Consider the following 25,230-nt stretch of genomic DNA (forward strand, 5'->3'; position numbering starts at 1 on the left):
ATAAGTGTTTGGGGCACCAGGAAGAAGGAGCGTGTTCTGAGCACCTTGAGGGTGAAGGTTGATTTGGGGCTGGAGGAGGGAAGAGAGCAGTGCGGCTCCCTGGGGGAAAGGGAAGAGGGCTAGTGGTCTGGAGGAGCTGTGACGGTTCACTGTATATTTCAGGCTTCTGGGCCAGGGCGAGGAGGGCTGTTTGGGGTCAAGATCTGAGGTTTGAGGGGGCTCTGATACTGGGTGACGGCCCTCCTCTCCGGCAGATTGAGGCCTGGGAACGAGAGCAGCTGAGCCAGCCTGTCTGTTTTGACTCTTGCTGTATTGACCAGTCCCCCTTCCAGCTGGTGGAGCAGACGTCGCTGCACAAGGCGAGTCCTTGCCCGATGCCCACCGCCCGCCGAGCAGGGCTGCTGGGAGGGCCGGGACGTGCGGGGCCTCTGCGTGCTGACCTGCCGCCCTTTCCTCGCAGACTCACACGCTCTTCTCCCTGCTCGGCCTCCACCTTGCGTATGTGACCAGCATGGGGAAGCTCACGGGGGTGCTGGCCTTGGAGGAGGTAAGAGCGATGGTCCCATTTGAGCAGTGAGGAAGAGTGGGGCACAGGATACAGGGTGGGGGGGGGGGCAGGGGTGGCCTTAACATCCGGGAAGTTCCTCCAGATTCCCCTCCTGTTTTTCATGCAGAGACTGGAGGGGGGCGGAAGTGCAGCCCTGTGCCCTTCTAAGGACGGCATGGGCTTGGGATGGGGGTTCAGGGCCCGAGTCATGGTTTCATAGGGGTGCGCTGTGGTGGTGCATGGAAGGGGGAGGAGATGGGAAGTGGCTGAAGAAGGCCTGAGCGTTGCTAGGAAGGGGCTGAAGGAGGTCCTGTGTCAGGGGTCTTGAGATTCACTGCTCTGTAGGTGGGGCTTTTTGTCCATCATGCCCCTTTTTTCCTTTTTCTGTCTCCTTTTGATCCATCCTCGCCGTGCACCTTGCTTTCCCATGCTTTTTCCTTTTATCGTCTGCTCCTCTCTCGTGTCTGTTTCTCTCACTGCCCCTTTCTTCTTTTCCTCCCCATGTTGTACCCTCTCTCCCCTTCCCTCTGCCCCGCAGCTGCAGAAGGCCATTGAGGGGCACACCAAGTCTGGGGTGCAGCTCCGCCCTCCCCTTGCCAGCTTCCGGAGTGCAACTTCGACTCGAAAGACTCCTGGGGGCCCACTCCCTGCTGCAGAGGCCTGGAGCCTGCCTCAGGATGGAAGTGGGGCCACTGGGGCAGGGGATGTGGCCCCTGCCTCCCCAGAGACCCCTGTGCCATCCGCCTCCCCAGAGCCCCCTCTCTCCTGGGCTCCGGCCAAGGCAGAGAGTGAGCTGGAGGAACTGGAGCTGGCGGGGGCTCCGGGGCCGGAGGGGGAGCTGGCCGACATCCTGCAGGGCCCCAGTCTGCGATCCACCGATGATGAGGATGAAGATGAAATGGTCCTCTGAGCGCCTCCCAGACCGCCGCATAAAGACCAGCCAGAGACCCAGGCTAGAGGGTGGACCTGTGTGGAAGAGGGTATTTCCTGAAGCCGGAGAGATCGCACCAATATCCGGCCTTTGCTAGGAATTTTTAAATGTCATCCTGATCGTGTTGGAGAAGGAGCCAGGATCTGGGCAGGAGTAGCCTTGGTCAATCATTTGGGCGTGTCCCCCCGTCCCCAGACAGGCGGTGGTTGTAACCCCTGCGAAGGGCCCCTGGTAGTCCACGGGCTTCTTGAGTTTGCCTGTGTGCGGGTGGGGAATGCCTGCCTCTGCCTGGCCCCCCTCACTCCCCCACACTCCCCAGTGTTCTTGTCCCAGTGTCTTCCTGGCCTTGCCCATCCCCCATCAGTTTCCCGGGGGGCGGGTGGGGTTAACGCAGGCCCAGGATGACTGGTGGGAGGAGGAGACGGGGTCACCTCATGGCCTCATGGACTGATGACACCAGAGTGTACCTGCGAACTGTCCACAGCCCCTTCTCTCAGAGCCCCCCACCCCGTCCTCCACTTGCCCACAGCCATTCCCTGAAATTTGCCTCCAGACTCCATCCTGGCTCCCACTATCTGTCCCCGGGCAGAGGCATTACCAGGGCGGGAAAAGGCCAGTCCCACTTGCCCCTCCTTTGTCCTCCATTTAAGCAGTGAGGCATGGATAAAGAGCCTGTGGGGAACAGCCTGGAAGAGGAAAGGTCGCAGGAAGGCTCTGTGTGAAAGGGGCAGTACCCAACCGTCCTGCGGCCAATGGATTTACTTAACTCCCTCTGGCAGAAATTCCTCCCATCTCACATCACAGCTTCCAGTTTCCAGGTCACTCCCTCTCTGCTGTAGTCCTTGATCTGTCCTGCCCAAGGGTCAGCTCTGCCCTTGAGGTGCTCTAGCTGGGGCTTCTCCTTCCAAGAGTGGGAGCTCAGGGCAGCTGGGCCGCTGGTTCACCCAGAGACTATACCTTCTTAGGGACTGGTTCTTTGTGTTTCTCTTCTAGGGGTTCAGCGTCAAGATGGCAGACCTTTTTCATGCTTCCCACACCTGGGAAGTCAGATCCTTATCGTCCCCAAGCCAGCGACAGGGAGACTGCCATCACCCTGCCTTTTCTATAAGTGGTCCCAGGTGCTCTGAGCGGCCAGAGACCCTTGCTCCCACCCCCAGGGCTTTTGTCCATCCCTTCTTTTATGCCTCGTTTAGTTCTGCAGTTGTGCCCCCTCCCCAGCATTCTCCTCCTTCCCCACCCTGTGCCCGGCCTCCATCATCCCCCAAATAAGACACTCATAGCCGAAGGTGCCACCACGTCGTTTAGTGCCATTGAACACAGCCCGGAGCCCTCTCCAGCAATACAGCCCTTCCGCCTCCCCAGGCCAAGAGAGAGAGGCTGTAGCCTGGGGAGGGGGGCTGGCAGTGGGCCTTCGAGCCCAAGCCCATGTGTATATAATCTATAATATTTATATATATATTTATATATAATTCTCTCTGTAATATATGTCATAGAATCTCTCTTGGGCTTGGGGTGGAAATGTCACATTAAGAAAACATGCTAAGACTGGCCATAAAAATGGATATTCCCTAGACCTGGAAGACGGAGTATGGGATGTACAGGTGGGGGTGAGAAGAGGTAATAAACTCATTCACGAAGATTCCCTCCTTGACACAAGGATAAGAAGGAAGGTGTGGGTGGGGGGGGGGGGCGGGGGTGGGGGGAGGGGAGGGATGGAAGATTTGGATTTTCCTTTAATAAAGTGAACTCAAAATGAAAGGGCACCCCCCCCACACACCAGAAGAAAATCATTTAGCAAGAGAAGTTTCATTCACCATGATATGAAAACAGCCCCGTTCTGGGACTGCTGTAAAACGTGCGGCACAGCCTTTAACCCCAAGGGAAAAGCAACCCTCCCCCATCCCCCAACAGCCTCTTCCTGCACATGCCCCTCCCCTCCCCCTAAAATAGGCTATAAGCAAACCCCATGCACCCTGGCCCCCCCCAGCACCAGAGAGGCAGTTCCTCCCTCCAGAAGAGTCCTGAGAGGGTCTCAGGCCAGCTCCTCAGGTTTTCTCCCTCTTCAGAGTGGAGACGCCTCCCCCTACCACCCCCGCCCGACCTCTGGTCAGCAGCGATGCCAGCACCCAGGGATGCTGGGCCACGCTCACGCTCACGTCCGAACTCTGCTAGAACCCTTGAGTTTTAGTCGTCTTTTGGCAGGGACCAGCAGGGACCGTTTGGCTTCCGCAGTGAAGGTGGGAGGAAAGAACACTGCTTTAGATGACCTTTCCTAACTCCACAGAGCCCTGAGCGAAAGAGGAACCGTGCTGCGTGAACCCGCTCCCTGGACTGGACGTCCGCTGTGGTCCGGGGGCGGAATATGGGACACGAAGGGGGTGAGATTAAGAGAAAAGGATGATGCCTTAGAGAGGGCAGTTTGCACAAGATAAGGAAACGGAGACCCCGTGAGAGGAGGGAACTGTGACATGCAAAACCCCAAGGACCTGCAGCAGGAGTGCAGGGCGAGGCCAGCAGCGAGGGCCTGAGTGAGGCCACGTGAGCACGCACAACCCTTTAACAGTTTTAAATGAGGTGACTTCAGCTACCTGTGCTCGCCATGCCTAGTTCTGTTTCCTCCAAGAACCAACTTCAGGTAGCCATCCTCCCCCTCCCCAGAAGATGTGGACCTGGCCTCGGTTGCGTTTCAGGGGCGCAAGTGTACGACACTGTGGGCTTGATGGAAGCGGGGTCACAGATGGACAGAAGCACCCCAACTCTCAACCTCCTCATTCTGGGACACCACTGCAGCAGGGGAGGGGCAGGGTGCTGCCGTCTCTTCACTCTACCCTTCGACCCTGTTCTCTGCCCTCAGGACGTCTTACAGGAGTGCTGGGGCTCCAGGGCTGCGCAGAAGTCCCCACCAGGATGGAGAGTGGGTGCGGAGGGCAAGCAGTTTCAGGGGCTTATGCCTCATTGTACAACATCCTGGAAGGAAGAATACCCAGATCCTCCTCTCCTTCTCCTCAGGAGGCCTGGGGAGGGCGGCGGGGGTGGGGGGACACCTGTGAGGCCCTCCTGGGAGTCCTGGGAGGAGGTGAAGAGGGGCCAAGGGAGCCCAGAGCCCACGCTCCTCCTTGGCAGACACCCTGCCCCGGCTGGGGGCCTGACAGCACCGGACCCCTCCCTCCACCCTACTCACCCCTGAGTCCCCAAGAAGTTATAAAAATGTAGAAAAGGCAGAGAGAAAAGTGTAAACAGCTCCAGAGAATTAGGGGTAGATGGAGGGAGACACAGCCTCATGCTTCCCCATCTAGCCAAGACACCTGCATCCTGTGTCACCCCCCTCCCCCCCCACCGCCTCGGGGCCCCGGGGCTCCCAGAGCAGGAGACAGAAGAAGGCAGAAAAAGGAAGCAAGAGCTGGAGTCGCCAGCCCTGGCGGGGTCCTTTCCCATATCCTTAGGGTCCTCCTTCCAGCCACAGGATAGTCAAGATCCCAGAACAAGTGGCCATGTTTGTCCTCGGTCTCACCAGTGACCGCCTGGTCTCTGGACAGGCCTTGTGCCCCTGTGCATCCCGGCGGCCACGTCCACCTCCTCCGTGACTCCTGGTCTCAGAAGCCAAGTTACCTCTGAGGGCAGAGCCACCTCACTCTGAGGAGACGGGGTCTGTACGTTGCTTCCCCTGTGCCCATCGAACCATGTCCCACAGCCCCTGAGGTCTGTTCCTCATAGGAGGGATGAGCTTGGGCCACAGCCAAGAAAACAGAGTTGGGAAAAGCAAGAGTGACGTGGACAAAGGAGGCCTTCAGGCAGCTACAGTCAAGGCTCCTGGAAGACGAGATCAGGGAGCAAAGAACTGAGATCCAGGGGCCGGCCACGGGCCGCTCTGCGCTCCTGTGCTCAGGACACACACTGGAGCTCCACCACCACAGACCCAGAAGCCCGCAGCCAAGCGAAGTTCATGGCCATCTGCTTGCCTGGGCCTCAGTTCCTGGACCTGTGGTCTCTACAGTGCAAGCCTGGATAAAATCCTACCCCGGCCCTCCGTTTTGCTGGCCAGGACTCCTGGGCTCGTGAGAGTCTTCTGCCCAGGTTTCGGCCGTACTGCTGGGGGAAGGGAGGGTGTGGTTGCAGCCGTGCCCCTCAGGTGGGAGTGGAAGGTGGGGCATTCAGTGGGAGGAAGCTAGTTGTTGGCCTCTCCCTCCTCCTCATCAAAGGACTGCACACCTGAGGATGTGACGTCAGACACCTTCCGACTGAGAGCGGTGGGCATCTCGGGGTCTTCTCGTGGGGAAAGCGACTCCAGGTCCCGGCATCCCGCATCCTCTTCCTCCTCGGGCGCCAATGGCCTCTTCTCCTCCTCGGCGGGGCCCCTGGCCAGGTCCACCCCGCCCACCCCTGGAGCCCAGTCAGTGTCTCCCCCCAGCAAGGCTGGAGGCTCCTGAGCAGCGTATCCCGAAGCAGGTTGGGAAGGTCCCATTTCGTGCAAGCTAGGCTGTGAGTCATCAAATGCGGGGCCGAGATAGGATCCTGTGGCCGGAGAGGCAATGAGGGACTGGTCGCTTGCTTCCCAGGCATCCGATGACCCCAGACAGTACATGCCCTGGGACACGTAGGAGTGAGGCCATCCATCCATTGGGGCTTGAGCAAGGGCATCTGTAAAGAGAATCACGGCGGTTGGTGGGGTCACAAATATCAAAGGCAGTAACAACAGCACAGAGAATTGAGGGTGAGGTGTGGGGCGGTGGGTGGGGGGGGGAGTAGGAAAGCCTATATGAACAGAAAGTCTTAGAACAGAGGTGCATGGAGGTAGCCTGGATAGTTGAGGAGGCCTCTTAGGCCTCTGGGGTCGGATTCTGGAACCATCCCTCACCCTGACTCTCCATCAATTCCTGGTAGTTGTCACTGTAATTGCAGCCCAATGGCTCCTGGGCGGAGTTGACACTCATGTCCTCACCATCCATGGAGGACCAGGCCATGAGAGTGGCCTCGGAGATAGCAAACTGTTCCATGACGCCTGGGAGAAGAAACGTAGTTAGCACGAGATACCTCGGGGAAGCCTGAGACACATGCATGGGGCAGGGGGACGTCAGTGCAGCGCTGTTCAATAGAGATATAACGCAAGCTACTTATGCAATTTTAAATTTTCTAGTAGCCGTATTAAAAAAAAATGAAAAGACATAGGTGAAATTAATTTTAACAATACATCTTATTTAACCTAATCTATATAAAACATTATCATTTCAATGTAGAATCCATATAAAACTATTGAGGTATTTTACATTCTTTTATTCATACGAAATCTTTGAAATCCAGTCGATATTTTACACTTACAGCACATCTCCATTCGGACTAGCCACATTTCAAGTTCTCAATGGCCACATGTGGCCAGTGGCTACTGTATTGGACAGCACAGCCTTGGTATATGCCCCGAAACAAGGCAAAATCGTGGGGGACTTCCCAGAAGGTCAGATTTAGGATTCCTAGGGGAAAGAGTTGGGGGGGTCTTCTGGTGAGATATCCTAAGGGATTGAAATTGGGGATTTCCAGAAGTTTAGCTTTGGAATTTTTTAGGAATGGTAGCTAGTGCTAGGTAGTCAAGGCCAGAGGAGTCTAAATGGGAGGGATTGTAGGTCCACAGTGGTATCAAGTTCAAGGTCTGGGAAGGACAAGGGAGGAAGGATAGAATAATGAAGATGGGTAGACTTGGGGTTCCCATGTTGGTCAAAGCCATGAGTAAGTTGAAGCTTACATTGCTAGCTGCCCTACACTACCCACTACATGTTTGTCTCCCCTCCCCACTGATATTTCTTCCACCACCCACACCACCAACCAAAGAACCCTCTTGTCTATTCCAGATCTATCATTTTTCCTAGGTATCTTATCGAGATCTGCCACTAGGGCTCAGGCAGGGTTGTAGGTACACCGTATGCCTGTCTCGTACCTATACTGAATTTTAAAAGCTCTTCTGTACACACCCTCTCCTCACCCAGGTCCCTTGATCTGGTGGTTGTCACGAGTAATGTGACCTGTAATTGCATTCATGACTGCAGTGTGCTGATGGGCAAAGGCGAGAAGAGAACCCCAAGGCTTTTCTTTCATTTTCATCATAAAACATGAGTAGAAGCACAGACTTTTGAAGCCTAAGATACCTGCCTTTTTTTTTTTTTCCTCCTGTACTGAGGGAACCCAGGGTTTGGACAGTCCCACCATGTAGGAGAGAAGGCATCAGGTGGACCCACAATCCCGTGTTAACTCCCCTCAACTTCTGAGGCGATAATAAAAATAAGTTTGAGGGTACTTAGAATAAACAAGTCAGAGTCCTTGAAATTAGAGCTAGTTGGGAAATTAAGTCTGATGGTATCACATGAACAGAGCCAATCCTGCCATAGGGGATCAGGCTGAAGGGTCAGTCTCTGGCCATCCTGAACATGTGTCTCTTGAGGGGCTGGGGAACAAGTACCTGCTAGGAAACGTGCCTCCTTCTCGCCATCGCTGAGGTCGGAGTAGGCATCTGTATCCCTGCGCACGGCCTCGTGGCTGTGTTGCGGCTGAATGGCTGGTGCCTTCCCCCAGCCCTGCCACTCGATCATGTGAGCCACCCGGCCCTGCCCCATGGCTGTGGGCTTTGTCACATGGTCCTTCATGCTTCGCGAAATCCCTGAGGGGCCAGACATTCCCCAGGTGCTCCAGAACATCACACAATACCTGCACCAGATCTGTCCCTCCCCCGCCCCCGCCATCACCCCCACCCTAGTCCCCGTGGGACTCCACCCCATGAAGGGGGCAGGTATGTCCTAAGACTCTGTCTATGAGGGGCCGCCTGGAGGATGGGAGAGGCTTGACAGAAAGGGCAAATAGGTCCGGGGTCTGGGGATGAGGGTCTTCTTCAGGCCTGAAGGGGCAGGGACACTGAAAGCATGAGCCCCTAGGGAGTCTCCTGTCTGCACGCATCCCCAGGTCGGAGTCTCACCTGAGAACGATGACTTGGCCAGGGCCCCAATGCCATAGGCGTTAGAGTTTCGCTTAAGCTTCGGAAGAATGGAAGTGGTGTCCTCCATGGAGAGCTGGGACAGGGAATGTGGGAGGAGGGGCAGAGGAATAAGAGGCTATGAGGTGCTTTATATGTGGAGGACAGTCCACGGTTTCCAGGAGTAAGGATATGAGCCAGGGCGGGCGATCAGGCTACCATTGTACCCGGGGGGTCCCTAGGAGGCCTATCCCCCAACCACCCTTGAGAGTTTGGGGGTGGCTAAAGAATGTGAGGGCTCCCAGTGCCCGCTGGAGGAAGGGGGCGCTGTGTGCTACGGCAGCAGGTGGGAGAGGCCAAGGAAGAGGAGGTAGGGTGGGCTGCAGAGGCCTGGGGGGAGCTGCACTCACATTGATGCCATCCCAGGAGAAGTCAGTCCGGGTTTGCTGTGAGGAAAGAGGAGAGGGAGTGGGTACCCGGGGCACTTCCTCAGAGGGGCTTCCAGAAGAGCGTGAGGTAGAGAGGGCTTTCCTGAGATTAACACAGGGAACTGGGATCTCCGCGTGGAGCGTTTGGCTTGTGTTTGAGGAAAGGAGGAGAAATGTTCTGTGAGGGCGTCAGTCTGAAGGTGTGTCTGGGAGGTTGTCCTGGAATTTAGGAAGGTGGCCGAAGGACTAGGCTTATGCATGGTGGTTCTGGGGGTGTTTTCGAGGTCCTCTGGGAGGGGGGCTGAGCACGGAGGGCCTCACCTCAGTGGATGGCCGGTGGAGGCTGCTCCCGTGCAGCGAGCTGGTGCTGTCCATGTTGATTTGGTCCACATCCTTCAGGCCCTTCCAGTCCACGGCTATCACTTCATTTCCTGAGATGGACAGATGGTTAGCTGCTTCCCTTTCACCTCCCTATGCCCAACACGAAGGCCCGTCCTCGTCCTTTTCCTTCACAACGCTGAGGCCACAGATGGGGGCCAGGCCCTCCAGACCCCTCCCTGCCCTCGCACTACCACTCCCTCTTCTGATTGCCTATTTTCACTTACATCCCCACTCGCCCCAAATTTTTGTTAGGAGAGATAATAATCTGAGCTCAGTCAGGAATAGCACACTCGGAAAAAGTGTTCTATGGCCTCATTTGTTGTTGTTTAAATGGAAGGGTCAGTGGCTGGGTTTTAGAAGGAAAACAGGTCTCCATTCTATCCTGAGGAATCTCTGAGGCTTTCTGTATGGGAGTGCACGGGAGCTGTGCTTTTCCTCTATTATGTTCCTACAAATAAGGGCAGAACTTTTCCAGGGGCAAGCTTCCCTAAGTGTTGGCCTTATTATTTGTGAGGTGCAAGGACTGCATCTTCCCTAGTGGATCCCCCAGAGGAGTTGGTGGATTCGTCTGACAGGAAGGAGGTTTGGTGGGGATAGAGGCAAGAGCTGGGTGTGTACACCTAGAAGCAATGAAAGCAGAGAAAGCAAAGAGTGAGATGGAATCATTTTACCTGACTCTTGGGAGACAAGTGATGGATTAAAGAGGAGAGAAGGGGGACAGCAGGAGGAGAGCAGGGGACTTTTTAAAATAGGAACTAAAAGAATAGGAATTCGAGTCAGAGAGAAGACAAAAGACAATGGGAGAGGGTGGACAGGGTTTGAGGGCTGACTGGCAAACTGGAGGACCTAGGAAGATGGTAATTCTGCAGCCGAGGCCACAGCTCCTCATAAAGGGGGGCTGCTGCCGTGAGGGGTGGGTATGCCAGCTGGAAGCCTTGGGGAAGAATCACTTGGGTGGTAGACCCAAGTGAACCACCTGACCTTATAGATCTTTTCTACACATAAAGTTTTTTGATTCTGAATTTAGGATTAGGCGTCCACTCTTGAGGAGGGGTGAAGTGAATGGGGTCTTGGGCACCAGGAGGCATTCGGCATGCAACAGCATAGCTGCTGCAAGAGGAAGGGGTTGTGCTTGACAGGTCTGAGAGAGGTAAGGCCCCTCCGAAGCGGGCACACTCTCCCTTGGGGCTACAGGGGAATGGTGAGATGGGTCAGACCAGTGGCTGGAAGGGAAGAGGAAAGATGGACATCTGGGCGGACAGAGCAGGAATGGGCAGGCAGAGGACAACCTCTGAGGGGAAGGGAGATGGCGAGGGCAGAGTGGGAGAGAGGGGTGAGGGGAGGTGGCCTTTGTAGAAGAGGGAGAGCTGAGTCAGAGCCATGGGGGGCAGGGAGGGGGAGGGAAAGAACCCAGAGAAGAGGTGAAAGCAGAGGAGGAAGTGGGGGTATCCATGGAAATAAATCGGGTCTCAGAGACATCAGGCTTCCGGAGAGTGAGTTTGTTTGTGATAATAATACGAATTATTCTCTCCGCCTGAGGTCACTGGGGCATGTAGGCGGGAGAAATTGGGAGTCGGAATGGGAAAAATTGGGGGTTATGGGAGAGGGTTGAATCAATCTGCTGAGCTGTGAGAGCGGAGTGGGTGTACGGGGTGCAGGAGAAGGCACTGGGTAGCAAGGCAAATGCTGAGGGGAGAAGAATTCCGAGGCGCCTCTCTTCCTTCCCCCCGTCAAAGGTAAATAAAGAGCTGGCCCCGCCCCGCCAGCCCCCGCCGACAGGTGCAGCCAGGTCCCCGGGTTCCCTCGCTCGGCCAGCCCCACCCTCCTGGGAGCGGGCTCCCGACCCCTCTCCAGCCCGCGAACCCCCGGCCTCCCCCCGGCGTCCCCGGCTCTTCCACCCCAACCCAGCCCGGACCCATTGCCTCCGGCCGTGGAACCCCTTCCCCTCCCCGAGGCACCAGGCTCACCCCGCCCCCGCCCCGGAGGGAAAATGCACGTGAACAAAGCAAATCGGGGGAGGCAGAAACGACCGAAAAAGGCAACGGAGAGGGAAAGAGATGGGGGCAAAACACCCAAGCCAGATGGAGGCGGAGCGGGGGCGGGGGCGTGCGAAAGGGACTCGGGGCTGAGACTGAGACTGGGGGTCCTTAAAACGGGGGCTGCTCCAGAAATGGAGGGGGGGCGAGGAGGCGCTGGGGAAGGCAAAGTCGAGGCCGATGGCCTGGAGATGGAGGGTGTGGGAACGGGAGAGTCGGGGAGGGCGACGGAGGAGAGAGAAGGTTGGCGGGGAGATGATGGAGAGGGACCGCGCCTGGGCAAGGGCAATGGAAGGAAGCCGGAGGGAGACGGAGAGAACTGAGTCCAGAGGGATGCGAGGCCCGGAGGCGCGAGGGGAGAACGGGGAGGAGAGAGGAAGGCAGGGACCGCGAGGGCACAGAGGGAAAGTGAGGGAGCGCGGCGGGGCCGGGCGGTGCGGAGAGAGGGACCCGGAGGGGCGCGGGGATTGGTGGGGGAGGGGCCGGAGGACCGGACCCCGCCGAGTCCTGCCTCCGCCCGCGCCCGCGCCGCCGCGGTACCCACCCACGGTCCGGGAGCCGATGCAGCCCATGGCTCCGGGCCTCCAGGCCGGGCCCTCACCGACGCGGGGCGGGCGCCGGGGGGAGCACCGGGAGCCGCGCCGCCGCCCCAGCCGCTCTGCAGCGCCGCGGCTGTCTCCGCTCGGCTCCGCTCCCCCCTCCCCTCTCCATCCCTCCCCACGGCAGCCTCCGTCGTCGCCGCCGCCGCCGCCGCCGCCTGGCTCCCCCGCCCCGGCTCGGCTCGCGGCGGCGTGGAGGGGGCGGCCCGGGGATTGGTTGCGCCGGCGCCTCCCCGCCCTGCCCCTGACCCCGCCGCGGCGCTCCCTCGGGGAGCCGGGCTGTCTGGGGGCCTTGACGCCGCTTGCCTCTCTCGCCCTTCCCCAGAGACGCTCGGGGGCTGCTCGCCGGGTCCCCGCTGGGCTCGCGCCCGGGGGCTGCTGGAGACCCGGAGGATGCCCGCCTTGGGTCTCAGGAGCCGGGTAAAGAACCCCGGGCCCACCCTTCGGATCTGGGGGATTGATTTTGAGGCTCGGGGTTGGGGATGTCTAGAGAGAAAGTGGGGCAGGAGTGAGAATAAAGCCTGGATGAAGGGCCTTGGCCGCTAAATTCCGCAAACACTTGTTTTCTTCCTGGGGCTGCATCTGGGACCCAAACGGGAGCGTGATTGGATGCAGCTCCGGTTGCTCTGCGTTTCCTGTGCGCTGTTTTATCCACCCAAACAGATCGCGAAGTCTTCGCAAGTGGATCGTGTTTTAGACTTGCCGGTGCTCGGCGCTCGCGGGAAAATCGGGCATGGGTGTGGGGATGGTGCAGATAATCTTACTCCAGTTCTGATCGGGGATGGGGATAGAAGATAATTCGATCCCATCTCGAGGGAAATAAAAATGTCAGGGCCCGAGGCTGGCTAGGAGACAGTTTTATATCCAGTGTAACTTTTCTGAGCCTTGACCTTCTCTGACAAATGAGCGCAAGGATGTCAGAGGCGGGCAAGAGCGGGGTGGATTGCCCTCAGGCTAGTGGGGTCGGATGGGGTAGGTACCAAGGGCCCCCTGGGTAAGAGACGGAGAGACATCTAAGTGGCAAGGGTTAGGTGGGCACTACAGTTACAGCAGGCAAGAAGTGGAATCCAGAAAAGTCGCATGAGAAAAGGAGACCCTTTTATCTAAGCAGTACCCCAAAGGTCGAGGGAGCCTACCTGGTGAGCACCAATGTCAGAAGCAAATGCTAATCTAGGATCTGTTTGCTGCCCACCTGATCTTATGTCCCTCCTGAGGTTGGACAGGGAGTAGTAGGGCAGTGGGCCAGGGGGCCCTGGTGAGGACCTGGAACAGGGAGAGAGACCAAGTCTTAACGGATGAAATTTTTTGATCTTTAGATTATGAATAGGAAGCTAAACTTTAGGGTGGTAACCACTGCCTTCTGTGGAATCCCAGATGAGAGATACTAATAATTTAATTGCAGATCTAGGAGATAGGATGATGGAAAGGGAACTAATCTTTGGTCTCTGTGCATGAAGAAACAAACCAAGTCTACATCTATAGAACCATGAGAGAGAAGAGAGAAAGGTCAGTGGCGGGTGGGCTTAGATTTTAATTGTCCAGTACACTTTGTGGCAGGATCTGCTCTCTTATTTTGACAGTGGAGGGAATTAGAAAGTATTTTCCACCCCCCAGATCAGCTTTTGTTGGCTATACAAAAGAGGTACTAAGTGGTTTCTGCCCTCCTGGAATATAGCGTCTAGCTGCAAAAGAAAGAAAATGGAAAGATGGTTAAAAAAAAAAAAGATAAAAGGAAGAAACAGCCTCCATTACTATAGTAATGCTCCCAAACCCCTACTGTGTGAGCAGAGAAGGCGCTGACTCTCCAGGTCAGCAGTAATGGACCAGGTGGCCAGCTCTGCTCATGCCTTCTCACCTGAAACTGCTCTTCCCTTGGGGTGCTTTCTTTCTTTCTTTTTTTTTGCAGTATGCAGGCCTCTCACTGTTGTGGCCTCTCCCGTTGCGGAGCACAGGCTCCGGACGCGCAGGCTCAGCGGCCACGGCTCACGGGCCCAGCCGCTCTGCGGCATGTGGGATCTTCCCGGACCGGGGCACGAACCCGTGTCCCCTGCATCGGCAGGCGGACTCTCAACTACTGCGCCACCAGGGAAGCCCTTGGGGTGCTTTCTGATTCCACTATTCTCAGTATTAATCTGGTCCAAACATGGATACAAACCCTTCCTTGGGTCCCCTTAGCACAGCTGTATAAGGCTGGATTTATCCAAATGGTTTAAATCAAGTCAACACAAGGGATCCCAGGTCTGGAAGACTCAGTCCCATCCCATATTCTGTCTTAAAGGTATTTCCAGCATCAGAGAAAAGGAGACTATCATAGGCACAACACTGGCATGCTTCCTTCCTGCTTCTTGTACTGAATCTTCTTACTTCTCACCATTTAGAGAGATTCTTCCAGTCTCTTTGCTGTGTTGTGAGCCAAGGTCAAAGATTCTAGTTCTGTTATGAACAGGAACAACCTTTCTGGAGGACAATTTGACACTACAGATCAAAAAATCTTCAAAACATGCATTACTATTGTTACTAAATTGTGACACAGCAATTCCATTTATAGAAATAGTCTAAGAAAATAAAAATAGAATGTGGACGAAGATGAAATCTACAGCATCCATCAGAGTACAATTTCATAATAATTATAAAGATTATTATGAACACAGATTATTTGAACACAGCCCACATGTTCAAACCTGGGGCTTAATTAAATAAATTATGCTATATGCCTATAATAGAATATTTTGCAGCCATTAATACTATCTTATAACTGTATTTGTTGAAAATTATTCATGATACATTGTGATATTATAAAAAAGCAGGCTATAAGAATTACAGTGTATCAATTTTTGTTTGAAAATCACACACACACGAACACACACACATAGATTCTTCTCCTGCCTTTTGTCAGGCTTTCCATCCCAAATAATTTATGGGATTCCTTGAAGAAAGCTTATATTTTACAAACGTCCAGTTCCACTCATCAGTTACAGATTGACTCTCAATGAAATTACAATATTAATCAGTCCATTTCCAAAGTCTAAAAATATAGGACTTTGGCAGAGTGCCCCAGCATGACACTGGCATCTTCCTTATTGGCTCTCTTTGGGACACAACACCAAGGTGAAATTATGCTTCCATCCTCTCTGTGGTTGCTGCTTCGTGCTCCTAATCTCCTGTGGACAGGTCTTGGACAGAAGGACAAACCAAGCTGAGAGCCAGTACTGCCTAAAATGGGGACTCTTGTCCCAGGATTCATGGACGGAATCCAGAATCCATAACCTTGGATGGGAAAAAAAATTACGTTCACTAACTTGTAACCGAAATTCCCCATCCACTTAAATTAGGCACGTAGGCAGCAAACCACAGTTGTATCAGAGGTATTGTACTGTGTCTTTATCAGCCATGAAAATTGCAGATGTTTCTATTATACAACAGTTGTGGCAGATTTTTTACAACATTCTTTATGTTCATCACTACTTTGAAATTATAGTAGTATTGAACCTGCCTCTACGTTTACTTATTTAATGCTTTTATAAAGAAGCAGATATACTACTATACCACAATTTTATAACTATTTTTATATAATTGGTACCCTTTGTAATCTGTATTTTGTTTTATGCATTTAATATTATTCTGAGAGGGAAACCATGGATTTTCCAGATTGACAAGGGATCCAGGGCACAAAAAATTTAAGAACCCCTGGCCTCTAAGTACATATTTGGTGGTGATAGTGGTGGTGGAAGTCTCTAATTCTGCAAGAGCTTAATAGTCTGGTTAATAGTGCCAACTTAAAGGACCAAGCAAGATACTCATCATCCCATTTTGAAGACTGGGTCCCCAAGAACAAAGATATGTCCCTTTTTATCTGCAGGACTGAAAGAGACACACCAAAGGCAGGCCTGCCCCCCAAAACTGGAGAGGCAGCTCTAAAACATGACAGCAAAGACCTGTACTATCACAGAAACATCTGTGTATCGTATCTGGGTCTGTATCTCGACGCAACAAGCAGGTGATTCAGGCTGCTTCCAAATTTAGTCAGCTTGTGGGAAGCCCTTAGTGGCTCATGGGAGGCCCTATTTGCTTAAGACACCAGAAGTGGGTGTGCTGATACTAGAGGAGCTCTGTAACAGGGCTGGGGTAGATTGTTTGGCACTGAGTTGCCTGGAATAGCATGGGGTCTGGGTGGAAATCAGAAGAGTCTAAGAAAGGTGATGGAAGTCTGTATTCTTTTAAAAGGGATTAATTTCCTCAATACCCGGTGAACAGGAAGACGAAGAATGGGGCTTGGGCGTTGGGTTGCTGACACATCAAGGAAGACTCAGACTTAAGTCACGGATGGGTCCACGGTGGGAATGTTGGTAGTGTGTAAGTTGTATTTCCACAGAGTAGGAAGTGGCCACAGAAGCTGTGCTGGTGGTCTGTGGAGCTCTCTTTCCCACACCCACCGTCCTCTGGATTTCCAATGTAATTAGTAGATGAGGTTCCTGGCTGTTATGCTGGGGCAGGGGGTTTCCTGAGCAGAACAAGTTTACTGAGGAAGGAAGGACTTCTCAGGGCAGCTAGTTATGCAGAATGACATGTTCCATAGCAGAAATTCTCTGGTTTCCAATGAGCCTAAAGGTCTCATTTGATCAATCTGATCAATCAATTTGATCAATCAATCAATCAAGGAAGATAAAACCTTTTACACCAGCACAGGTTATTGTGCGTTTGACTTTTTAGATGAGGTTTGAAACCTTTGCAAAATATTAGGGATTTAAGGTGAGCTCATTCCAGTGTGGAGTACGAAAAGGAAGCTTAGTAACGTGGGCAGTGGTGGCTCCCCACTCACCCCTGCCCACCTTGGTTCTGTCCCCAGATATACACCTCCACGCATGAGCTAAAGCTTCCATGGGCGGGTCAGCATGCCTGAGTACACATTTCGAAGGAAGGATCCTAAGATTCCCATTCAGCAGAGAAGAATGCTTGAACAAATGTTTCCCCGGTGACTCTAACAGTCTATTCTTTAGATTATCAAGGGAATGCATTTGCCCTGTCTTTTCTTGGAGAAACAGGACTGTGGGAAAGTCTGGAACAGAATCACTTCATATTTGGGGGTATTATCCAAACATTCTGATGAGAAAAGCCTGGGTTCTGGGCTGATGGGCTCCTACGTCTCTCTCAGAGAAGGGGAGGGTTTAACCCAGAGGACCTGGAACGGTGTCAGTGCTTTACTGCTTCCTGCCCCAAAGCATATGCAGGGGCTCAGGGTACCATCATCACGTCCTGGTCATAGGCAGCAGCAGACCAGGCAGGATGCCAGGACCAAGGAAGCAGGCCTAGAGTTTGGGCAACCATAAGTCAGAGGCCAGGTAGGCAATCAACACTGGAGTTCATCAATCCCAGAGAGCTGGACCAGATGGGATCTTTGGAGATCAAGTGAGTTCTCAGCACTCATACATCCCAGAGCCACTGACAGAGCAAGGAAGAATCAAATAGGTAACATCAGGCAGTCGCTTCTTCTAGCCACAGTGACCAGAAAACTGGGTTTAGGGAAGGAGTAGGAGTAATTTCTGCATTCTGAGGTAAGAGCTGGAATTTGCCACTTGATCTTTCTCTCCCTGTATCTCTCAAGTTTCCTCCACAGCCAACGTTCTTGAAAGAGCTGCTGACATTCATCTTCAATTTCTCACCTGCATTCAGTCCTCATCCCACTCCAGTCTGGCGTCTTCACTCTCCTGAAACAGCTCGCACAGGGGTCGGCTCTATCCTCTATGTCAGTAGATTTTGTTCATTTCTAATCTTTGCACACCAGGAGCATTCCACACTCCCTTGTCCCCACTCTTTCCTGGTTTTCTACCTGCCTTTCTGACTGCTCATTAGTTCATTCCATCCATTCATTCATTCTATATTACAGGTATTTATTGAGCTTCTACTATATACCAGTACTATTCTAGGTGGTGGAGGCTGAAACTCATACCTTTATGGGGCTTAGGGTCTAGTGAGAAGTAGTGGAAAGGAGACAGCAATAAACAAATTAGATAAGTGATGTAGTGGGTTTTGGTGCTGAAACCCAGGACTGAATAATATATTTAAGGTGATAAATGATATGAAGAAAAGTGAAGGAAAGGAGGATAACCAGTAAAGCGTGTTGGTATATGTAGTTCTAAATACAGTGGTCAGGGATGGCCTCACCGAGAAGGTGGCATTTGAAGAAAGACAAGAAGGAGATAATAGAATGATCAAGGAGATACTAGAGTGATCAAGGCAGATGTCTGGGGAAGAGCCTTCCAAGCAGAGGGAACAGCAAGTGCAAAGCTCAGAGGTGGGAGTGTGCTTTGCACATTGGAAGGAGAGCAGAGAGAACAATGTGGCTGAAGCAGAATGAGTCATAGGAGATGAGCTCAGAGAATAGGTGGGGCCAGTCTGGGGAGAGCCTTGTACTCTGCTGTAACTTTGCTCCCTGACAAAGGAGCTAAGAATATACAGTGGGGAAAGGACAGTCTTCAATAAATAGTGGTGAGAAAACCGAGCAGTGACATGCAAAAGTATGAAACTCGACCACTGTCTTACACCATACACAAAAGTTAACTCAAAATGGATTAAAGACTTGAATGTAAGAGCTAAAACCATAAAACTCCTTGAAGAAAACACAGGTCTTAAGTTCCTTGACATTGGTCTTGGAGATGATTTTTTGAATCTGACAGCAAAAGCAACAAAAGCAAAAATAAATAAGTGGGACTACTGACAAGTAGTCAACTTCAGTCAATCAAACTGAAAAGCTTCTGCACAGCAAAGGAAACAGACAGCAAAATGAAAAGGCAACTTCTGGAATGGGAGAGAATATCTGAAAATCATATATCTGATAAGGTCTAATACCCAGAATATATAAAGAACTCCTACGACTCAATAGCAAAGAAAACAAAAAACTCGATTGAAAAATGGGCAGAAGATCTGAATAGAGATTTTTCCAAAGAAGACATACAGATGGCCAATAGGTACATGAACAGATGATCAACGTTATTAATTACCAGGGAAATGCAAATCCAAACCACAATGAAATATCACCTTATACCTGTTAGAATGGCTATTATCAAAAAGATAAGAAATAACAAGTGTTGGCAAGCATGTGGATAAAAGGAAACCCCTGAGCACTGTAAACTGGTGTAGCCACCATGGAAAACAGTATGGAGATTCCTCAAAAAATTCAAAATAGAACAACCATATGACCCAACAATTCCACTTCGGGGTATTTATCCTAAGAAAATGAAAACACTAGCTCAAAAAGATATCTGCACCCCCATATTCATTGCAGCATTATTTACAGTTGCCAAGATATGGAAACAACCTAAGTGTCCATCAATAGATAACTGGATAAAGAATTGTGGTATGTGTATATATATATATATATATAAAATGGAATATTATTCAGCCAAAAAAAAGGAAATCTTGCCAATTTGTGGAAACATAGGTGGATCTTGAGGGCATTATGCTAAGTTAAATTTGTCAGACAGAGAAAGGCAAACACCATATGAACTCTCTTATATGTGGACTCTAAAAAGAAAAACCCAAAACAAAAAACAAGCTCACAGATGCAGAGAACAGACTGGTGGTTGCCAGAGGTGGGGGGTAAGGAGTGGGAGAAAAGGGTGAAGGAGGTCAAAAGGCAAAGAAAAAAATTGCAGTCAATTTAAAACAGACATTGAAAATTTGAATCATACTTAAAATATTTACTTCATATATATACACACATATATATGTTTATATATATGCTAATATATATGACATAGGTATATTATAGAAAATATACATCAAAGCACTTATGCATACCTATTATTTCCAAAATAATGAAAATGAAAAAAGACATGATGTTAAAAAAAACAACTGTGGTTTTCATTCTGAGTGAAATAGGGAAGAAGAGTTTTGATCAGAATAACATGCTCTTAAGTAAGATGAAAGGATAACACTGGCTGCTATACTGAGAGTAGATTGTAGGGATGTGAGCTATTGCAGTAAATCAGAAGAAATGATGGAGTCTTTGACCAAAAAGGCAGTGGTGGAAATGGTGAGAAGTGGTCAGTTTCTGGAAATGTTTTGAAGACAGAATCAACAGGATGGGATGGATTTGGAGCGCCAAAGAAAGAGCGATGTTGATGATGACTCCAAAGTTTTTGGCCTGAGCCAAAGAATAGAATTTCTAGTAGTGACACGAAGAAGATTATGGGTAGAACAAGTTTTAGGGGGAAAGAGTAGGAATTAAGTTTTGGACATATTTCATTTGAAATGTCTATTCAATAATCAAGTGGGAGGGACTTCCCTGGTGGAGCAGTTGTTTAAGACTCCGTGCTCCCAATGCAGGGGGCCCGGGTTCGATCCCTGGTCAGGGAACTAGATCCCACATGCATGCCACAACTAAGAGTTTGCATGCCACAAATAAGGAGCCCATGTGCCACAACTAAGGAGCCAGTGAGCCGCAACTAAGGAGCCAGTAAGCCACAAATAAGACCCGGTGCAACCAAATAAATAAATAAAATAAATATTAAAAAAAATAATCAAGTGGGAATTGTGAGTAAGAGTTTGGATATATGTGTTGTTAGGTCATAGGAAAGGTCCAACACAGAGATATAAATTTGGGAATTATTAGCATATAGATGGCATTTAGGGGCTTAAGACTGGGTATAATCAGTAAAGAAAGAGTAAAAGAAGAGAAGAGGTACCAAGACTCAACCCTGGGGCACCCCAACATTTACAGGCTTAGCAGAGAAGTTGTGGACAAACAAGGAGACTGAGAAACATGGACCAGTGAGGTTGACGGAAAAGTAGGAGTATGTGATGTGCAGAAAATGAGGCAACCAACGACTGTTTCACAAAGGAGAGAGCAAACAACTGAATCAAATATAGTTGATATGTCAAGAAAAGTGGGAACCAAGCGTTTATTGTGTTTAGCAACATGGAGGTCATTGCTGACCTTGAGAAGAGTAATTTCGGTGAAGTGGTAGGGGTAAAAGATAATTGCAGGACTTCCCTGGTGGCACAGTGGTTAAGAATCCACCTGCCAATGCAGGGGACACGGGTTTGAGCCCTGGTCCAGGAAGATCCCACATGCCGCAGAGCGACTAAGCCCATGCACCACAGCTACTGAGCCTGCGCACCACAACCACTGAAGCCCGCAAGCCTAGAGCCTGTGCTCCGCAACAAGAGAAGCCACTGCTATGAGAAGCCTGCACACTGCAACGAAGAGTAGCCCCCAGTCGCCACAACTAGAGAAAGCCCATGCACAGCAACGAAGACCCAACACAGCCAAAAATGAATAAATTTATATAAAAAAAGATAATTGCAGCAAGTTAAGAGAAAATGAGAGAAGAGAAACCAGAGATAGCGAGTATAGAAAACTCAAGTTTTGTGCAAAAATGAGCAGAGAAATGGAGTGGCAGGGAGGGGAAAAAAATTTTTTTTAAGGTGGGGCAAACAATAGCCTATCAGTATACTGATGAGAAGGAACAAGTAGAGAGGGAAAGGCTGACTGACAAATCGGGGTTAAGGGGCTTAATGTAATTAGTTCTGGTGGTCTCGGAGCAGGGCACATGGAGGCAAGGCAGTGAGTGTAAGAGGATTAGAGGGAAAGAGGGGTCCTTTCTTCACTCCTGTTGGAGGAGACACGGAGGCTTGGAGAGCGTAGTCTGTGGAGTCTGCGGAAGGGCTTCCTTACTGTGAGAGTCAGGCCTACCTCTTCCAGCTATCCATCAAACACTATCATCCATCAGAGCCCATCCTAAGCTTTCTCAGCTTCGCAGGTAATACTCGCTAGGCGACTTTGTCATCCAATAACAGATTCGAACAACTACTTGGAGGCCGATGACTCATAAATGTGGATTCTCAGCACAGTCCTGTTTTCTCTGCTCTAGACCTGGATATCCCACTGCTTACCATACACCCTCTTTTTCTCAGCACGTCCACAGCCAAACACACAGTCTTCCTCTCAGACCTGCTCCTCTCAGCAGAGAGCACCACCTTCTGAGCCAGCAGCTGCGCTGGATCCCTGACGTCTCTTTCTCCCCGCCTACCAACCCCCAGCCGCGAACTCAATCCATCACTCGGTTCCGTCGACGATTTCATGTCCTCTATAGCCCTCTAATCTATCCACCTCCACAAGCCTCCCCATTGCACCTAGAGCTCTACCATCGCCTCTGAACTGGTCTGTCCACATCTGTACTGGACCTTTCTGTTATTCTCCACACTGTCCCAAGATTGGAAATCCTGGGAGATTTTCAAAGCTCTCAAGCCTTTTCATGCCATTCTTTTCAACCTGAAACTCTGCAGCAACTCCTCCCTGTTCTCAGGACAAAGTCAAAATGCTTTAACGCGATCAGCATCTGCACAACCACCTGTCCAGCTCTGCTGCAGCCTGTGTCTACACCTCGCTCTCAGACACCCCAGTCATGCCTGCCTCCTTCAGTGCAAGCAAGGGACAGGCTGTGCTCATCGCCATCCCAGGGCTTTGCAAATGCTGCTCCCTCCGCGTGGAATGCTTCCCCTCCCACTTTGCCTGGTTAAGGCCTCCTAATCTTTCAGATCTCAGCTTGCACATCCCTCCCTGGAGCTCCCCAGCCAGGACATATCTCCCAGTTAGTTATGTGCTCAAGCACTTGCATCATCAATCTTTCTCCTGAGGTTCTGGTAACAGTGGCAGTTTTACATTTTGTTTGTGATTATTTGATTAATATCTCCCCTGGCCGACTCCCTGAGGGCACGGACCCTCCGTGAGAGCTTGAGATCACGTCTGGTTTTGCTCAATATTACATTTCCAGCACCTACCAAAGTGTCCCACACCTAGTAGATCCTCAATAAATACCTGTTGAGTAAACGAATGATCGAAGATGTTATAGAAAGCCTTTAAGCTTTCTCAAACGCAGGATCTCCCTTGATCTAGTACGAGATTTCGATGGTTCTGGAACTCTATTTCAGTCAGTAAGTGTATCTGAGGTCCTGGCTTGGTGGCAGGCCTCCTCTGCTGTGCTGGAAATGGGTAGGCTGCTCTGTGGCCTGAGTGTCCTCCGGGAGCGTCTCACACATGGGAACAGAAGGCCCGTCTCCAGCTCTCTCAAGCATGCTGAGAAGCCTCGTCATGAAGCCACCCGCTGTTCGGGGTGGGTCCCCGTCCCTTTATCTGAGACTGGGCACCCATTGGCCACGTTCTGAAGCAGCATATATCTGGATGGCGAGGTCAACAACAACTAAATGGGTGGCAGGAAGGCACTTGAGGAACCTTGAGTGAGCGCTGAGGGTTGGCTCAGGGGCACTCAGTTCCTGCGTCAGGCTAGCCTGGTGGGTTTCTTTACATTAGGACCACCTTATTAAAGGGACCGGGGTGGGGAGGCAACTAGGTTATTTATCTGTATTTAACGTCCCCACTCCCTGACATGTCTACTTCCTGTAGTGACTTAGTCGGCTATTTTCAGTGACAAACAATCTAGCTTCTAGCCCTGGCTCTCTCTGATGTTTTGGCTTCCCCTGGGTTCAGGGGGAAGGGAAGCAGCAGATGCTCCGCTAGCGGTGGCCTCAGCGCCAGCAACCTGCCTGTGCTACTGTTGGTACCCTGGGCCTCTTTTCCTGTCTGCCCTTCCCAGCTCCCCTGGCTGCTGACTCTTTGCCATCTGACCATCTGCCTCGTTCTGCCCCTGTAACCACCACACATCTCTGCCTGACTGATGCTGGCAGGCTCTTTGGGTGCCCATCTGGCTCAGACCTTGGGGTGTATGGAGACTTCTGTGCCTCTTCTTCTCTTTTTAAAAATGTATTTTCTTTATTTATTTTTGGCTGCGTTGGGTCTTCGTTGCTGCGCGCGGGCTCTCTCTAGCTGCGGCGAGCGGGGGCTACTCTTCCTTGCGGTGCGCGGGCTTCTGCAGTGTCTTCTCTTGTTGTGGAGCACGGGCTCTAGGCGCGCGGGCTTCAGTAGTTGTAGCATGCAGCCTCAGTAGTTGTGGCTCATGGGCTCTAGAGCGCAGCCTCAGTAGTTGTGGCCCGTGGGCTTAGTTGCTCCACAGCATGTGCGATCTTCCCGGACCAGGGGTCGAACCCGTGTCCCCTGCATTGGCAGGCGGATTCTTAACCACTGCGCCACCAGGGTAGCCCCCGTGTCTCTTTGGACCTCTGTTCCCTAAACGCCCTATGCAGGCTTTGCTCCCCTAGTCCTGGAATCCTCACTGCTGCTTCAGACCTGGTGAGGTATAATAATGAGGTTTAAATAATGAGAAGTCCACCCAGCTATTGTAGCTAGTGTAGCCACACCAAGCCAGCACTACTGGGTGGGTGAAAACTTTGTTATCTCATCTTAGCACTTACTTGATTATACTAAAAATACCTGCTCAAGTGTTTTTACTCTAGATCGAGTACCTTGAAGGAAAGAACTGGGCTTATTTATCTCTATATCCCGGGTGCCTATAACATAGACGTTATTGGTAAATATTGGTTAAACTGAGGTTGGGGAATGGAAGAGAAAGTGCACAGACGATGATGTTCTGATGTCAGGAAGAAAGGAGGAAAAGGGGGGTTATTTGTGGCTTTAAGTTCATCCCTTCCATTGTGGAGGTGGGCGTAGGGAGGGGGATGAGGGGTAGACTGGAGGGGTGGGGCGCGGGGTGTGGGTGCCCCTGGGCAGAGCAGGGAGCTGCTCTTCCTTGGCTTTGCCACAAACATCCCTGGGCCTTGCTGGGACTTCACCCACCCCCACCTCCATTCCCACCCTACCCTCCATCATGCCTGCAGTCCCATGGATGAGAGATTCTTTTGTCCTGACAAGCAGATGCAAGTGGGACTAAGAGAGGAGTAAATCTGGGAAAGCTGTAGACCACTTGCACCCAGTATTCAGTGCAAGAAAACACTCTGATATAAGGAAAAAGAGATGATGTCTCTGTCATTTCTCTCCTTTCTTTTCCTTTTTTTTAAATGATAAGAGTAATACATATTCATGGAGAAAAAGACAGTTATAAAAGACCTCTGCATTCCCCCAATTCTATGTCCTAACACCAACCACTGTTAACAATTCTTAGAGAAGCCTCTGGAAATGTTCTATTACACAAATATATAATACATATATATATCTCACATACACAAAACGTGTGTGTGTATACACATATGCAGATGGACAGACAGACAGAATTTGATGATACGATGTAATGGAAGAAGAAAATGGTGGCCCAAGGACTTAAAGTGGGGGATGGAGTTGGAGGCTGACCTGAAGAGGCTGTAGATGCACCAGCGGGGGCTCCTGAGGGAGCAAGTGATGCACTGCAAGGACGTAAGTAGGGGGCAGGGCTGTATTCAAATAATAAAATACTTGCATTGCAAGAAACTTTCTGCAGTTTAGGAGGTGGAAAATCTAACACCCAG

The 25,230-nt window shown here is 51.3% G+C and overlaps 2 protein-coding genes across 3 annotated transcripts in view; one reads left to right on the forward strand and one right to left on the reverse strand.

Annotated features, from left to right (window-relative positions):
* Positions 1-3,117, forward strand: part of CLCN1 (chloride voltage-gated channel 1) — a 33,332-nt gene extending 30,215 nt beyond the window's left edge. The window contains exons 21-23 of the mRNA XM_033863394.2: positions 255-359; positions 461-547; positions 1,086-3,117. Of these exons, the coding sequence (XP_033719285.1) occupies positions 255-359; positions 461-547; positions 1,086-1,457 (564 nt within the window). The 3' untranslated portion in view covers positions 1,458-3,117. The remainder of the gene's footprint in view (positions 1-254; positions 360-460; positions 548-1,085) is intronic.
* On the reverse strand, positions 2,766-12,035 carry FAM131B (family with sequence similarity 131 member B). Of its 2 annotated transcripts, XM_033863392.2 has the most exons (7): positions 11,820-12,034; positions 9,180-9,289; positions 8,841-8,876; positions 8,434-8,527; positions 7,924-8,121; positions 6,334-6,477; positions 2,766-6,116 (listed from the first exon to the last, which is right to left on the reverse strand). In XM_033863392.2, the coding sequence occupies exons 1-7, from the start codon at positions 11,845-11,847 to the stop codon at positions 5,644-5,646; spliced, it is 1,083 nt and encodes a 360-aa protein (XP_033719283.1). In that variant the 5' UTR covers positions 11,848-12,034; the 3' UTR covers positions 2,766-5,643. The 2 variants fall into 2 exon arrangements, with proteins under 2 accessions (XP_033719283.1, XP_033719284.1); XM_033863393.2 differs by lacking the exon at positions 8,841-8,876 and having other exon boundaries at positions 11,820-12,035.
* Positions 12,036-25,230: the final 13,195 nt, after the last annotated feature.

The sequence above is a fragment of the Tursiops truncatus genome, chromosome 9 (genome assembly GCF_011762595.2).
Source record: "Tursiops truncatus isolate mTurTru1 chromosome 9, mTurTru1.mat.Y, whole genome shotgun sequence".
Classification (NCBI taxonomy): Eukaryota; Metazoa; Chordata; class Mammalia; order Artiodactyla; family Delphinidae; genus Tursiops; species Tursiops truncatus.